This window comes from Panicum hallii, chromosome 1, assembly GCF_002211085.1.
Source record: "Panicum hallii strain FIL2 chromosome 1, PHallii_v3.1, whole genome shotgun sequence".
Taxonomy (NCBI): domain Eukaryota; kingdom Viridiplantae; phylum Streptophyta; class Magnoliopsida; order Poales; family Poaceae; genus Panicum; species Panicum hallii.
The window spans coordinates 46,736,615-46,751,723 of record NC_038042.1 but is presented as its reverse complement, the minus strand read 5'-3'; the positions used below and the strand labels follow the sequence as shown (position 1 = coordinate 46,751,723).

Below are 15,109 nucleotides of genomic sequence, written 5' to 3'. Positions count from 1 at the left end.
TGGGAGACGTGGAATTCCTTGCGGCCTGCCCGTCACGGCGATGCACGGGGAGAATAGACCCAGTTCGTGGGCGCCGCGCCGCAGGCCCCGGCACCGCCGAGGAGGTGAGGCGGCGGCGCGAAGGCGGACACCATCGGGCAGCGCCGGGATGCGCTCCTCGCCTACGCGCGGCCGCTCGCGCTCGTGGCCGACGACGACCTCAGCGCGGTGCGCGACCTCCGTTCCGCGCTGGGGTCGAGCAGCCCTCCCTCCCGGACCCGTCCTCCCTCGAGCAGCGACGGGACGCGCTCCTCGCCTACGTGTGAGCGCTCGCGCTCGTGGAGACTCGCTTCCCCATCTCCCCTGACCGCGCCTGGCCGGCCGTGGGCGAGGAGCCGGGGCGCAGGGATTTTCGTGAGAATTTTGCTGCAGGCGTAAACGGGCCAAACAATACGGATGACATGACAGTACGTTAGCCCGGCCCATGTAGAGAGCCCACACGGCCCACGCAGCAGGCTACAACCAAACCCATGGACCCAGTTCAGCTCTGACCTTTCCATTCCCTTTTCTTTCCTCGCGCACGCGCTCGTCCCTCGAGGCTTCGAACCGCACCGCCGGCGACCACCGGAAGAGAGGGACACGACGACAGCGATGGCGCTCAGCCACGGGGTACGGGCCAGCCTCCGCTTCCTCGTCTCCACCACCGAGGCCGCCTCCGCCCCCGGTAAGACCCGCCCAACCTTACGGCCTTACCCTCCCCCGCTCACCCGCGATCCGATCGGGTTCCCTCTGTCACGGGATCCGATTGCCTTGTTTCCCTCTTACATCTGACGCATTCGTCCCTGGGAAGGGAATGGTATGTGCGAAGATTCCTTTTCCCTTGGTGTGCGATTTGTGTGGCCAAGCTTCAAATGTTCGCTTAACTTTCGACGAGAATGTGATTATTTGCGAAGCGCGGATCCAACTTATACCAGGAGTTGAACCAATGACCATTGTAGTTAGTCTGAATTTTGATCTGAACAGTACAGGAAGCGCTGAAAAAAAACGGGGGGGGGGGGTTGCGTCCACTTACGGAGTTTATAAACTCCTTTTGTTTCTGCCACGGAGGAGGTAAATGTTTGATTCCCCTACATCAGTCTAGATTGCAATTCGTTTGAGCTCGGAATCGAACTGCTCGAGCACGAGCTCTTCTGTTTTCTAGATGCATTGGAGGGTGCCTGCATTGTGTCATGGCCTGTTAAAATTGGTGGCAAATGCTACTTCTGAAATGAATGGTCTATCTTGGATAAATTCCGAGATCTAAAGCCTGTATAATTATGCTTGCTATCGTTTTGTTACTCTCTTGATTGTTGGTGATCAGTTGGTTGTTTACTGTTGTAGGTTGGATTGGGTCGTTTGATTAGCAATCAGCTGATTTTGTGGGCCTGTACAACTCACAAGCTCCATTTTAGGTCCTGCTGCATTGATTTGTCATCCGTTGATGTTTTAGTTATATGTAATCAAATGCTAAAATCCAGAGAAAATATATTACTACTTGCATGTTAGCGGTGTGTAGTGGTTTTAGCTGCTATAATTTGTATGGATGTAAATTTTGATCCTGATCACATGGAAAAGCAACATTCTTGTTTATCACTGTGTGTGCTATGCATTATTGCATAACTCTTTAAGTGTTATTTTGTAAAGATATTATTCAAATGAAACTTTCATTTTTGCATCACTTGAAGTGTAATATTCATTAACATTCTTTTATCTGTCAAAATGCCCATTTGCCACGTTATTGCGGTTATCTACCATCTCCTTGTAACTAATCTGTATTCTTCATCTGGCTTTCAATGCCTAGAGGAGTATAGATCAGATTACCCCTGTGCAACTTTTTCATGCTCAGCTATCTCTATGCAATCTGCATCACTGTGTTAAACATACTGCATCATTATATTCATTACTTCAAAAGTTGAAATGCGCAACATTATTAGAGTTGGCAAAGCAATTTGCGGCATGAAGATATTGGCTGTATTCTTTGGATACAGTTTTTTTAATATGTTAATTTTTGCTGCGAGGAATTTAATGTGTTCATTTTAGTCATTATACTCTTAATTTAATGTGTTCGTTTTAGTCATTATACTCTTCAAGTTCCATATCTTTATCAAATATACCATGCAGTCTAGTCTTCCTGCGTGATATAAGCTCCTGTTGTTTTACTTCTCTGACACTGTTGTTTCTCTCAGCTTCTCGTGGATTTCATTCCACTGGAGTGAGGCGGATGGGAGCGCACATGCATGATGAGCCATACTACGTCCATGCCAAGCACATGTACAACCTGCACAGGATGAAGCACCAGCAGCTTAAGGTTTCCCTCGCCGTGCTGGCTGCCGTGGGCACTGGTGTTGGAGTCCCTGTGTACGCAGTTGTTTTCCAGCAGAAGAAGACTGCCTCCGCATAGTTTGAAATACCAAAGACAGCACAGCTTAAAATACCTGTCCATGAGATTTCTTTTCCCATTTTCCCATAGCATTTTGAGAAGTTCAGTCTGGAGCTTCAATTTTACTTGTTCATTTCTCTATTCTCTCTTTACACAGGTTTGCCCTTTGCTTATTGGATTTTGACGTAGGAACAGCTGTCCCTTTTAATAATACAGTGGCCTGAAGTTTTGCCAAGATGTGGAAATGACAGAAACCATATTGTAATACATTCTATTTTTTTCTTTTCCGCTTTCCCATATATTCTTAAATGAATCAAATGTTCCTTATGCTTGTGTGCTCAGATTTGCACTCTTGAGTGTGCCGTGGGTCCATAATTCATTGTATTAGAGTAACTCACAGCTGCCGCTGTTGGCTGAGAGTTGTTGCTCTATGGATGAGCTGCCTTGTGAGCTCCCAAATGTCCACATCTCATTTTGTAGTTTCGGTGGAGAGTGCTTTGCATAAAGGTTAGGAGTGCAGTCGTGCAGAAGATACAAGTTTAGCTTGCAATATGTTTGTTGGCTATTGTATTCGCAACACTTTCGGTGGTGGTCTTGGCTTGGCATTCTGTAACGACTCGTTAGAATATACGAGTGCGCTTTTCAAAAACTAGAATATGCGAGGGCAGCATCATGCTCTTGAGTTTACGTCTTCGCTTTGTGTTTGTGCTTTTCAGCGGCTAGAATGTTACGCCTTCTCCTTCTGGAGGCGCCTGCTGCGCGGCACAGTCAAGCGGGTGGTCTAGCCTTCTAGGCCGCAGCTCGGTTCAAACGCGAGCCCATCCACGTGCGCCTCCGCTCAAGGCAGAGGCGGCGAGATCGAATCGACCGGAGCGGGAGCGGAGCGCAACTATGGCGCTGCGTCGGCTGCTGCTTCCCCTCGTCCTCCTCTTCGCTCTGCTGCCGCCGGGCCGCGTGGCCAGCGCGGGCGGTGATGGAGGGGAGCCAGCGGAGTTCGAGATCCCCCGGGACGGGACGGTGGTGGAGCTGGATGAGAGCAACTTCGATGCGGCGGTGCGCGCCGTGGACTACCTCTTCGTCGACTTCTACGCCCCCTGGTGCGGCCACTGCAAGCGCCTCGCCCCGCAGGTAAAACGATCCCCTCCCCGCGTGTCTGCTGCCTACTCTGCACCTGCTTGCTTAGTGGTTCACTAGGGAATCGAAGGTAAGTGAGTGGTATCGCCTCTCGGTGCCATTGGAATCTTCCGCGTTGATAGAAACTGTTAGGATTACATAGCTGAGGTGTGTCTGCTCGGCTCAAGTCAATTGGATGGAGCTTGCACGGAGGAATTTGGTCTACAATTCGAGCAGATTAGAGCCGGGAAATGCAGATCATTTGGATGACTTCCCCTTTAAATTAGCAAGTGATTTAGGGAGCTGGACGGCATGGCCGTGTCACCATCTGAACTCCATGTGAGGATGTGGGTCATACTGTCACCGGCGCATCCATACAACCATATCCCATTCCCTGGATTGTCAAACTGGAACATCACTTTGCATGTAATACAGTCGTAGAGGCGTGTCAATGCTGTCTTTCTGTTCTGTGATGGCCACTTAGGTTGAAATTGAAGTGAACTGATAAGCATTCGCTTGGCTTGTCTTCTACAGTTGGATGAAGCTGCTCCAGTGCTGGCTGGACTAAGCACACCTATCATAGTTGCGAAAGTAAATGCCGACAAGTACAGGAAGCTCGGGTCTAAATATGGAGTCGAGTAAGCCACCTGCTTCACTTGAGTACTTCGGTTACCAGACAGCCAAAGAGTTCCTTACATTTTGTGTTTTCTGGATGCAGTGGGTTCCCAACTTTGATGCTCTTTGACCACGGAGTACCATCTGAGTACACAGATTCAAGGAAGGCTGATTTGCTCATTGAGAATCTTAAGAAGCTTGTGGCGCCTGATGTCTCTGTTCTCGAGTCAGACTCATCAATCAAAAGTTTCGTTGAGGCCGCTGGCATCAATTTTCCATTGTTTATCGGGTTTGGGGTGGATGAGTCATTGATTGCTGAATATGGAGCAAAATACAAGAAGAAAGCATGGTTTTCAACAGCAAAGGATTTCTCCGAGGATATGATGGTCTTGTATGATTTTGACAAGTTTCCGGCATTGGTTTCTGTTAACCCAAAATATAATGAGCAGAGTGTGTTCTATGGTCCATTTGAAGGTATGATTGGGATAAACACTCTCTATTCACTTCTTGATATGTGTGGTTCAAGGGAAAAATTCCTTTGTTGCTTACTATTCATTCTATATTCTATGATTTCTTATGATGTAAATGTGTCATTGATTTGGTAACATAGATACTTGTGTGTTTGTAGTGCATACTTTTCTAGCTTGATGTACATACCAATAGTTTATTTTGGATGCAGGAACCTTTCTGGAAGATTTTATAAGGCAGTCCCTACTGCCTTTAACCGTGCCTACCAATAGAGAGACTGTGAAGCTATTGAAAGATGATGGGAGGAAAGTTGTTCTTACAATTTTGGAGGATGAGTTGGATGAAAATGCACCGCAGTTGGTAAAAGTGTTGAGGTCTGCAGCCAATGCAAACCATGATTTAGTGTTCGGATTTGTGGGAGTCAAGCAGTGGGAGGAATTCACTGAGACTTTTGATGTGAAGGGCTCTCAGCTGCCAAAGATTATTGTCTGGGACACAAAAGAGGAGTACGAAGTGGTAAGTAGATTATTGTTTTTCTTTTGCTTCCGTTGATTCTTTTTAATGATAATATATTTCACCACATATAGAAAAGGTAATTTTATCTGTTCTTGCACGTAGTCTACATGCTACGTTTGTTTTTTTTTCATTCACAAGTTACAACCCAAATGCCCAGACCATAGATAAATTTGACTACTCAATCTTGCTTGTCTGTTTAGTTGTGGACTTGTGATATGTGATTGATTGAAATGCTTTTTCTTTAAGGTTGAGGGTTCAGAGAGGCTCGAAGAAGGTGACTATGGATCTCAAGTTAGTCGTTTTCTAGAGGGATATAGGTCAGGAAAAACAATAAAGAAGAATGTGGGCCGTGGCTCCCCATCACTGCTCGGTCTAAATGCGATCTACATTCTCATCTTCTTGGTCGCCATTCTTGTTGCTTTGATGTATTTTTCTGGGCATGGCGAGGAGGAGGAGCGGCCAAGAAGGACCCATCAAGACTGAGTGCGATGGACACCACGGCAATGTTAAAATCTAGGTCTTTGTTCCTGCGGCTGCAGGGTTATTTTGAGGGGGGGGGGGGGGGGATGACAGATGAGGAAAATTTCCAGTTCATCATCTAACATGTATCGAGGAAGATCAGTTTTAGATGTTGCTGCAGAGTTGTGAGCTCCCTGTATTTCTGTTGTGCCATAGAAATTTTTTTTGACTTGCACTTGAGAATCGCTTTTGGTCAAATTACAATCTGTTGCAACTTAGTACAATGCTCGGTTCCTGTAATTATTTGGCACTTGTACGTATATCTGTTATATTTGAGACCTTAAGAGAAACGACTTCTGGAGATTGAACATTTTATCTGTAAAAAAACGACTTCCAGAGATTGAACATCAGAACAATGGCTTTGGTGCGCCTTGTCTTCCTTGGGCATTGGCAGATTTGCCAACTTCCGCCACCATTCCATAACCTCCTGTTCCTGGTCCGGCACTTCAACGAGTCCTGCTGGCCATGCTTGAATTCTTCCCCAGACCTCTTTTGCCAAAACTGAAGTGAAGGACAAGATGTGTTGCTGTCTCTTGCTCTTGATTCTGTTTCTTGCCTTCGATTGCACAGAACACACACCGGGCTACAAGACCATTCTCTCGTGCTTGCCCTCTGCATGAGCCTTCCAAATTGATGATCCTGTGTGCTGAATCTGCAAAGCCAACTTTGGCACTGCACTCTCCATTTGAAGTCCATCGCCAAGTGATGCGATCTAGATCATTTGACAACTGCAGTTCCTTTCCTACTGCTACTATGGTTCTTATGTTCACCTGCTTGACCATGGTAGGGCGATGACAGTGACCTGGAATTGGAGCTTGAACCAGTTCCTAACCCGACCAAGGAAGCTTTTATCTGAGGCCAGGTGCCTTCCTAATGCTGGTTAGCATCTCTTTGACAGTGTTGACCTCCTGCTTGACTGGATTAAGAAGTATTGCCTGCATCATCGGCAAACATGCTTATGCTCAGGCCGGCTCTCCTATTACAGATCGGTGTTAGCAAACCCTGCCCCCGGTTGCTTTGTTCAACATCAACTGCAGGGGCTCCATGACGAGTATAAACAGGGACATTATATTAGAAAAAACCTAGCTGGGTAAGTCTGAACCGTCAAAGAGTTAAACTAGGTACTCAAATAAATCAAGTTAAAAAAGGTCCCGCCGGGATTCGAACCCAGGTCGCCAGATTCAAAGTCTGGAGTGCTAACCACTACACTACGGGGCCAATGGATGTGCGGTTTCTCCTTAGATATTATTTAAACCTTTTTATTTTCTTTTTGTGTTAAATTAAAATGCTCGTGGATCTCTTTCCTCGCAAACGACTGCCCCCTGTCCGTCTTTGCGCTGAGGGCCTGGATCCTTTGGCAAAAGGGTAAATAGTTTTTTTTCATTTAGACCCAAACATCCTATAGCAAAAGGGAAACAATAAAAATATATGGCAAAAGGGAAACAGCAAAAACAGCAACCCTATCCCGCATCCGCCCGACCTCCGCCCGGCGCCTGGCCCCGCCGCCCGGCGCCCGACCCCGTGGGAAAGAGGTGGCGGGAAAGGGGATAGGAGAGGGAGAAAAGGGGTTTAAATGAGCTTTACCAAAACTTTTACCATTTGGATCCAAACATCCTAATGGTAAAAATTTTGCCACTTTTAACAAGTGGCAAAATTTTTACCCTTTTGCACTTTGGATCCAAACACTACCTGAATCTCAACTAATCCCAAAACAAATTAAAACGGCAAGTGAAGAGAAAAGGAACAGAACAGCAGCAGCCCCACCAAGCGCCGACCTGTCGGGGATGGCGGCTGCGGCGGCGGGGGCAGGGAAGGGGAAGCGGAAGCGGTCTCTCTCCGAGGACGACGTCTACCTCCTCCTCCACAGGTCCGTCCTCCCTCCGCCCTCCTCCTCCTCCTCCTCCTCCTCCTCGGCCCGTTACCCCGCTCCCCACGCCGGGCGGCTCGCTCCGGCCTAGGGTTTTATTTCACCGCGCCGCCCCCAACCCTTCTTCGCCCCGTAGGTACGCGCCCGGGACGATCCTGACGGCGCTGCAGGAGGTGGCGCAGCACGCGGAGGGCAGGCGCATCGACTGGAGGGCGGTGGTGGGGAAGTCGGCCACGGGGATCACCTCCGCGCGCGAGTACCAGATGCTCTGGCGCCACTTCGCCTACAACCACGTCCTCGACGACACCGTCGACGCCGGCGACCAGCCTCTGGTTCGTAATCGTACCCGCTCCTCCAAGCCTAGATTCGGCTGCTCCTTTCGATTGGCCTGTAAGGTGCCCATGATAGAGCTAGGATTCTTGTAGCGACTGTTGGGATTTTAAGGTAGCACGCCCAGGAATTCAGTCTGTACTAGTGTTGGTTGTACTCCTTTCCTAATGCTACTGTGGTTCTCATGTTCACCTGCTTGACCATGGTAGGGCGATGACAGTGACCTGGAATTGGAGCTTGAACCAGTTCCTAACCCGACCAAGGAAGCTTTATCTGAGGCCTCTGCATTAGCCAAGGTATCATTTTTCTTTTCGAAAAAGCATACAATAGGATGGCCCTTTTGAATCTAAGATGTCAAACATTGTTTTGTATTTTCGCTCTACTTTTTTTCATTTGAATTCACTGCTGCAAAATGTCCAGGATGAGGGTGAGGTGCCTGTTTGTTTAACATTTGGATTGGCATTTGTCTATGCTTTACTTTACCATGATCAAGTATCCAATTCATGAAGTGTTTGTGCTATAGTGATTAGCTTGCTCAAGCATATCTTTTACTACAATCTCTATCTAGAAGCCTGACTTTATTGCTATCAAATTAAATGCAAGATTTTGAAATTCATATATCAAGAACAAATCTGAAGTCTAGAGGCGTATTTGTGGTAGTTGAATTGGATTGGAGTCTGTTGAGTAGAGTGGAATGCACTGGTCACTTACGCCCAGTAGTTGGCAGAGATGCCTGGCAGCAAGATATACGGCAGGATTGCATCCCATCAGAGGCAGTCACGAGCAGAGGCACACGTCAGACTCAGGTAAGCAGACACAGGCTAGACAACCAATGTGGGAACGGCTGCTTGACAGTGGCAGCAAGAGGTCGGTTTGCAGGTAGCATGCCACGTTAGGGGATTAGGGTGAGAAGCAGGGCAGGAAAATGGTGCTGCTTGCAACACATGTGGGCTACTGGTTTGTGCTTGGCATGGGATGTGAGCCTGTGAAAGGAGCAAGGTCAGATGGGAGGTGGGATGCTGTTACATATACCTACTAAAGACCAAATGGTCTTGTCTGATGCTTCAGCCCCTCTAGCACTTGGCCTGGATCCCTGATTTGGATGACTCGATGGGTATTCTGGTTTATATTTAGTATTTTAGATAGTACACAAACGTATAACTCTCAGTCTGAGTCTGCTCAAGATTATGATTGATACACAACGTTGACCCTGAAATGCTTGATTATGATTGATGCCTCATTACCAACTGGAACATAAAGCTCCACTTTATTTCACTAGCTATTAGAGGGCAATTAAATACATGGTTTTTAAGGAGGTAAGGTGACCCACCCCCTTCCAGATGCCTAAGCATTTAAGGTGTGTGGCAAGGCAATGCCATACACATATCTTAACTTATGATGGAGCAGCGGAAAACATGGGCACGGATCACAATCCTTAATGGAAGCACAGATAAATAAACTAACCAGAAGCAGTAAGGCAGCGTGCCACCGGCAAGGATTCCGGGTGCTGCTGCCCTGCTGGCCTCTTCTTTCCCCTCTCTCGTCTCTTTCCCTCCCTCTCTCTTGATTGGTGCACTGCACAAACAGGTCACGACCTCGCGGGAGGTGTAGGCACGCGATTTCCTACGCACGCAGCTCCTGTCTTTTCCCCTGCGCAGCTCTCTTTCCCCTGGGCATGCAATTGCCCTTCTGCGCTGGCCTCCCCATCTCTCAACTGGTGTGCTGCTGGATGGATCCGGCCTGCGTGAGGTGTAGGCATATGATTTCCCGCTTGTGCGCATCCTGGCGTGCTTTTCTCCTGTGCGCGCAATCGCCTTTTTCGCTATTGCGGCTTCTGTTCGCTGCCTAGGCGACACCTTTCTGCTTGAGGCAACGCCATACGCAGGGAGGTAGTGGTGAACACGACGTCACGATTGAAAAAACTGCCGAGAACACCTAGGCGACGCCTTAAAAAGCTTGGTTAAATATATTTGTTAGTGGTGTAAAAAGAAAATTTGCATTTTTTTTGTGAATAAAAATTCAGTTCTTGTGATAGCTCTGTGAGCTTTGCTTCTCCTTTTCGTTATGTATGGACTTCCATTTTATTTATTTTATTTACAGATTGGTTCTCATATAATGCCTCAGCAATCTCACTCGATTTAAGTTCCATTAACTTGAAAGTGTTTACTGATTGACTGAGTGCTTGCCTATGTCAACCTCTGTAACCAGAAGTCTGTATCTATAACAACATGAAATGACTATCGTGTTTCGTCTATTGGAAAAAAAATGTTTCCTTGTACGGCAATGTGGTGCTCGAAAGGATCACATAACCTCGAGATTCATTAGTATTTTGTGTCGTTTTGCAATGTTAAGTGTTGTGCAATCATGTTTTGTTCCGTTATCTGTAATCTTAATTTCTTGTTACCTTACATACATACAATGGCACTTGATCATGTAATACAAATTGCAGGCACTAATATCCGGATCTTCACGTGAGCAAGCCTCTGGTCAACGTCTTAATTTGGATGCTCCTGTGCTGAACGCCCCAAATGAAAAGACAGTGCGGGTTCCATCTGAGAAACAGCTTGCTCAGAATCACCGCATAACAAACATTACAGGTCCTGTTTCCAACTCAAAACAGGCATCCCATTTAGGGCCCTCTCCTGGTTCTTTGGATCCAAATGGACCTTCTAAAAAGAAAAAGAAGCCTAAAGCATGGTCTAAAGAGGAGGATGCAGACCTAGCAGCTGGTGTACAGAAGTACGGTGAAGGAAATTGGGATTATATTTTGCATAAATGTAAATTTGATAATACAAGGACGCCTGATCAGTTGTCTCAGGTAAGATTTATGTTCTCCCTGTCAGTTATGATTAACTGTCCACTATTCTCTCATACCTCATCCATGTTTACATGTGTTGGGACTATATTCATGAAGCCATCTTAACTTATGGTTACATACTTCCTGAATATGCTTAGATGTTAGAAGGCAGGTATGCATGCATCTGGTGTTTTATCGAAGAATACCCCTTTTAGACCAGGGTTCCCAATCACAGACCCACCATCAAAACTTTCCCTGCCTTTTATATCCAAGAGTGTATTGTCATCCTTACTGGGTCCAATTGGTTGGCTTCTTTAATGCGTCTTTGAGTTTCAATTTTATAATGGTGACGCGTTGAGAATTCCTTATCTGCCATTAGATTATGTTTGTAAAATATTTACTGTTCTTTTCAGAGATGGGCGCTAATTTGCAAGCGTCCAGGAGGATCAACCAAGCCTGCTAGCACTAAACATGCCACTGTCGCTAGCTCAGAGGAAAGAAAGGATGCTCTTAAGGCACTTTCAATTGCTGTTGGTCCTATGCGTAGATCATCTATGCTAAGACCAGGTATTTACAGAATTTTAATGCTTTGCCAAGAAAGCTGGTCTTTTAGAATAATGTTTCAATGCTCTACTATCAAATTCAAGCATGTTCTGAAGCTTTGTTTAGAGTCCTGGCCTTGTGGTTCTTACTCAAATTGTACATGCAGGAGCTCAGCAACAAGGCATTCAGCATAAGTCTACAGTGTTTGCTCCTAAGATACCTGAAGGAAGATCCGCAGCAGCTCCTTCACCAGCACCGGCACTGCCGGTCCCAGTGCCGGTCCCAGTGCCAGTTCCCATGCCTTTGCCTGTGAAAGCACCAGTCAAGTCGCCAGTTCCTCAGGGGCAACAAGCACCTGTCCAACGCGCACCTCCAAAATCAGCAAATGCTTCAAATAAGACTCGTAAGAAGCAATCTCCCCAACCAAGTCCTATCATTGGTCCTTCCTCAATACAAGCAGCAGCTATTGCTGCTGGTGGACGAATCGCCCCAGCCTTAACGGCCGCAAACTTCTTAAAAGTCGCACAGTCTGCGCACATAAGATCTCAAGTAACAGGATCTTCAAAACCTTCTGCAAGCACTAAAGCACAAAGTGTGGTTGTTGAACCTGGTACACAACCTGGCAGCATTCAGCATCTAGAACCTCTAAACACTAGCGCCCCTAAATCTGGCCCTTCAGTTTTGACCACGCATGCAACTGAGCAAGTTCATGGTGCTTCAGAGGTTGCTGTAGTTAATCCTCCAGGGCCATCTGCCGGGGCACATCCATTGGAAACTAATAAAGCATTGAGTACCACACCAGTGCCTGTCTCATGTGACAGCGAGGAAAAGGAGGACGACTCTACATTTTGTGTTATCACTATAGATGACTTGTTCCCTGAAGATGCAGTGCAGCTAGAAACAGTAGATCTCGAGGCAAAGCCAGAAATTGCCGATGAGAAGGCAAAGCAGCTGGAAACTGTGGATCCTGTGGATCCCAAGGCAAAGCAGCCAGAAACTGTGGATCCCAAGGCAAAGCAGCCAGAAACTGCGGATCCCAAGGCCAAGCAGCCAGAAACTGCGGATCCCAAGGCCAAGCAGCTAGATACATTAAATCCCAAGGTTGAGATGGTAGATCCCAAGGATAAAGACATGCTTGAGTTTGATCAATTTGTTGCTTCTCAAGGAGGAGCTGTAAACACAGATCATTTGGATAAAAGCAACAGAAGTGCTGCACAAGCCCAAGCCCTTGTTGGCAGCCAGAAGAAGCAAGTGAAACTGGTGCCCACCATAGGGAAAGGCAACCCTGTATCAGCTGGTGTGCCAGCAACCGTGAAGAGAGCCAAAACTTCTATCCCACATTTAGTGAACCCAGTCCCAGCCGGGAGTCCCCGTGGCATTGTTGGCACAGTCAATGCGAATGCACCTAATAAGACACTAGTAAGGAAGGCAACTACTCTTGTTCCTGCTGGTGTTCGAGCCCCTCTCCTGAAGAAGCATGCCACGAACGGAAAAGGCTACCAAGTGATGCAGCCCAGCACTGGCTCTGGAGTACCGGCCAGCAGCCAGGCTAGCGTGGCCGTGAATGGTGCTAGCAAGGTGAATCCGCCATCCAGCGGCGGCCAAGCGAGCTCGGTGGTGAATATTGGTAGCAGAGCGAATCCACCATACAGTGGCCAGGCTAGCGCAGTGATGAATATTGGTAGCAAGGCAAATCCACCATCAAGCGGCCAGGCTAGTGTGGTGGTGAATGGTGCTAACAGAGCGGCCAATCCACCGTCCAGCGGTAAGGCTAGCGCAGCCTTGAGTGGTGCTGCGAACATGGCGAATCCACCAGCTGCACCCAAGCAATAGCTATGCTCAACACAGTAAATGTTGTAATAATCCTCGTAGGACTTTTGCGCGTCGATTGTACCCTGAAATGTGAATAGGGCATTATAGACAGATACCGTGTAATTCTTTTCACCTTGTGTTTGCAGTTGACCCCGGGAACGGGAGAGACCACTAGATTGGAGTGCTTTTTGTTTTATCTGGTAGCTGTGCTGGTGACCAAGGGGGTGTTTGGATCCCAAAAGCTAAAATTTAGTTAGCGCTGTCATATTGTATATTTCATTGCTAATTTTGCTAATTTGGAGGACGAAGCATGAGCTAATATAAAATTAATTGTAGAAGGCTAGGGCTAATTTGCGAGATGAATCTATTAAATTTAATTAATTTATAATTAGCAAATATTTACCGTAGCATCACGTAGGCTAATTATAAAATAATTAGATTTAATAGATTCGTCTTACGAATTTGTCTAGGAGTTATACAATTAATTTTATTATTAATTTATATTTAATACTTCTAATAGTAACTAAACATTCACTATGACACGCCGGATCGGCATCCAAGCAGAACCTAACATGAATACATGTTTGTCTTGGTTGGAGTGATTGGGCGTGGAGGGTCTGTTGAAATGGTGACGATGGCACGGCACCATCACGCCGTTCCATCAGCGTGATGGATGGATGGCACTGAAAGCTGAGTCGCTTGTTCTGAAGAATTTTTCTTCGCTGACACTGCATGCACATGAACTGATTTGACCGCCGGTAGTAGCACCTAGAGCGAGCGATGTTCATGTGATGTTGTGGAGTGATTCGGTAACCACCCACCGGGGGCCGCATCAAATCAAATGAAAATCAGTGTATGGATGGGACTTGGTTCGGTGCAACTGTCACATACGGTGGCTGTGAAACCTGGACCCTCGGGTACCCACGTGTATTGGAGTAGTTGACGTTTCGGTCACCCGGCGAATTAACACAGTTGAGCGAGCGTTTTTCTTTCTTTCTTTCTTTTTACTTTTTGTCAGGTCATGAACCATTGAACCGTGTAGCTTTCACGTTTTGCCATGGCGACACATGGGCGACCTTGATTGCCCAGTGTTGGCTTTTCTACTTGAATACGATTTTTTTTATAACAACATGAATAAGAATTGACCCGATGCAGCTGAACAGAACAGGTCTCGCTTTCATTCATGGTAATAGGCTGGTAGCAAATTTGAATGCGCCATTGGAATTTGGATACAAACAAAAAGTTCTAAGTGAAGAACTAGTGTTTCTTTCTCTTTTAACAAATAGTCCCTCTATCCTATAATATAGGGCATCCTACCATTTTTATTACATATTAATGAGATGAGGAAATGACGCATGTACCCCTATTTAATGCTTTGTTGGTTATCATTTTGCTGATTTTATAGTTGACTAGGAATAATTACTTTCCAAATCACCCTAGAATGGCTTATTTTAGATAAAATATTTGAACCTTTTAATACCTTATATTTCAGGACAGAGGCAGTAAGTAGAATTTGATAACAAAATCTGCAATTTTGATGGTACCAACCAGACTACAAAGTAGCCGGAAGCGGGCACTATCTTTGATCGGATGAGCATGTTCTCCACCCAACATGAACAGAGCACAAATACCTTCCCGCTGCAGCAGCAGTACTCTTTCCAAGTTTTACCAAATCACCATCATAAAAATTGACCAGCAAATGTTTTCAAATACCAAGCCAGATACGGTCACAAAAGCCGGATTTTCCATGGCCCCATAAAAGAAACGAACTGCCTCTTTCCATGGCCCCAAAAAATGCATTGCCTTCCTAAAACTTCATCTTCGCTATATATATAGGTAATAATTATTTATATAGGTAATGACTACTTTGTATAAGGTCGTATTTTTGTTGGTCTGTACGCACAGCCACACAGATGGCTGGGAGAGGGGTGGGGGGCTGCAAGAATGCAGATACGTTTCCTTTCACCACATGGTGGGGCCTACTTTGCTTCCCCCTCCACCTTTCTTATTTCTCCCGTTCACCCCCAATTCATGCATCCATTTTTCCCCTCCCTTCCGTGAGCTCCGGTTTCAAATCCATGGCAACTGGAGTGCTCCGATGGCTAGCCACGAGATGAGTGTTGATAAGGTC

At 46.5% G+C, this 15,109-nt stretch overlaps 3 protein-coding genes and 1 non-coding gene across 4 annotated transcripts; 3 read left to right on the top strand and 1 right to left on the bottom strand.

Annotated features, from left to right (window-relative positions):
* Window positions 1-543: 543 nt before the first annotated feature.
* Window positions 544-2,725, top strand: LOC112877205. Its single transcript, XM_025941431.1, has 2 exons — window positions 544-703; window positions 2,205-2,725. Exons 1-2 carry the CDS (start codon window positions 631-633, stop codon window positions 2,417-2,419), a joined length of 288 nt encoding a protein of 95 aa, XP_025797216.1. The 5' UTR covers window positions 544-630; the 3' UTR covers window positions 2,420-2,725.
* Window positions 2,726-3,154: 429 nt separating this feature from the next.
* On the top strand, window positions 3,155-5,966 carry LOC112877196 (protein disulfide isomerase-like 5-3). The gene is made up of 5 exons (XM_025941418.1): window positions 3,155-3,526; window positions 4,046-4,149; window positions 4,230-4,600; window positions 4,806-5,110; window positions 5,357-5,966. The coding sequence occupies exons 1-5, from the start codon at window positions 3,290-3,292 to the stop codon at window positions 5,591-5,593; spliced, it is 1,254 nt and encodes a 417-aa protein (XP_025797203.1). The 5' UTR covers window positions 3,155-3,289; the 3' UTR covers window positions 5,594-5,966.
* An 809-nt stretch (window positions 5,967-6,775) lies between these two features.
* On the bottom strand, window positions 6,776-6,847 carry TRNAQ-UUG. The gene has a single exon. It is a non-coding gene; the product is annotated as a tRNA-Gln (tRNA).
* Window positions 6,848-7,339: 492 nt separating this feature from the next.
* On the top strand, window positions 7,340-13,181 carry LOC112889536 (nascent polypeptide-associated complex subunit alpha, muscle-specific form-like). Its single transcript, XM_025956235.1, has 6 exons — window positions 7,340-7,496; window positions 7,633-7,828; window positions 8,036-8,122; window positions 10,276-10,644; window positions 11,037-11,190; window positions 11,333-13,181. Exons 1-6 carry the CDS (start codon window positions 7,414-7,416, stop codon window positions 12,997-12,999), a joined length of 2,556 nt encoding a protein of 851 aa, XP_025812020.1. The 5' UTR covers window positions 7,340-7,413; the 3' UTR covers window positions 13,000-13,181.
* The last annotated feature ends 1,928 nt before the right edge of the window (window positions 13,182-15,109 follow it).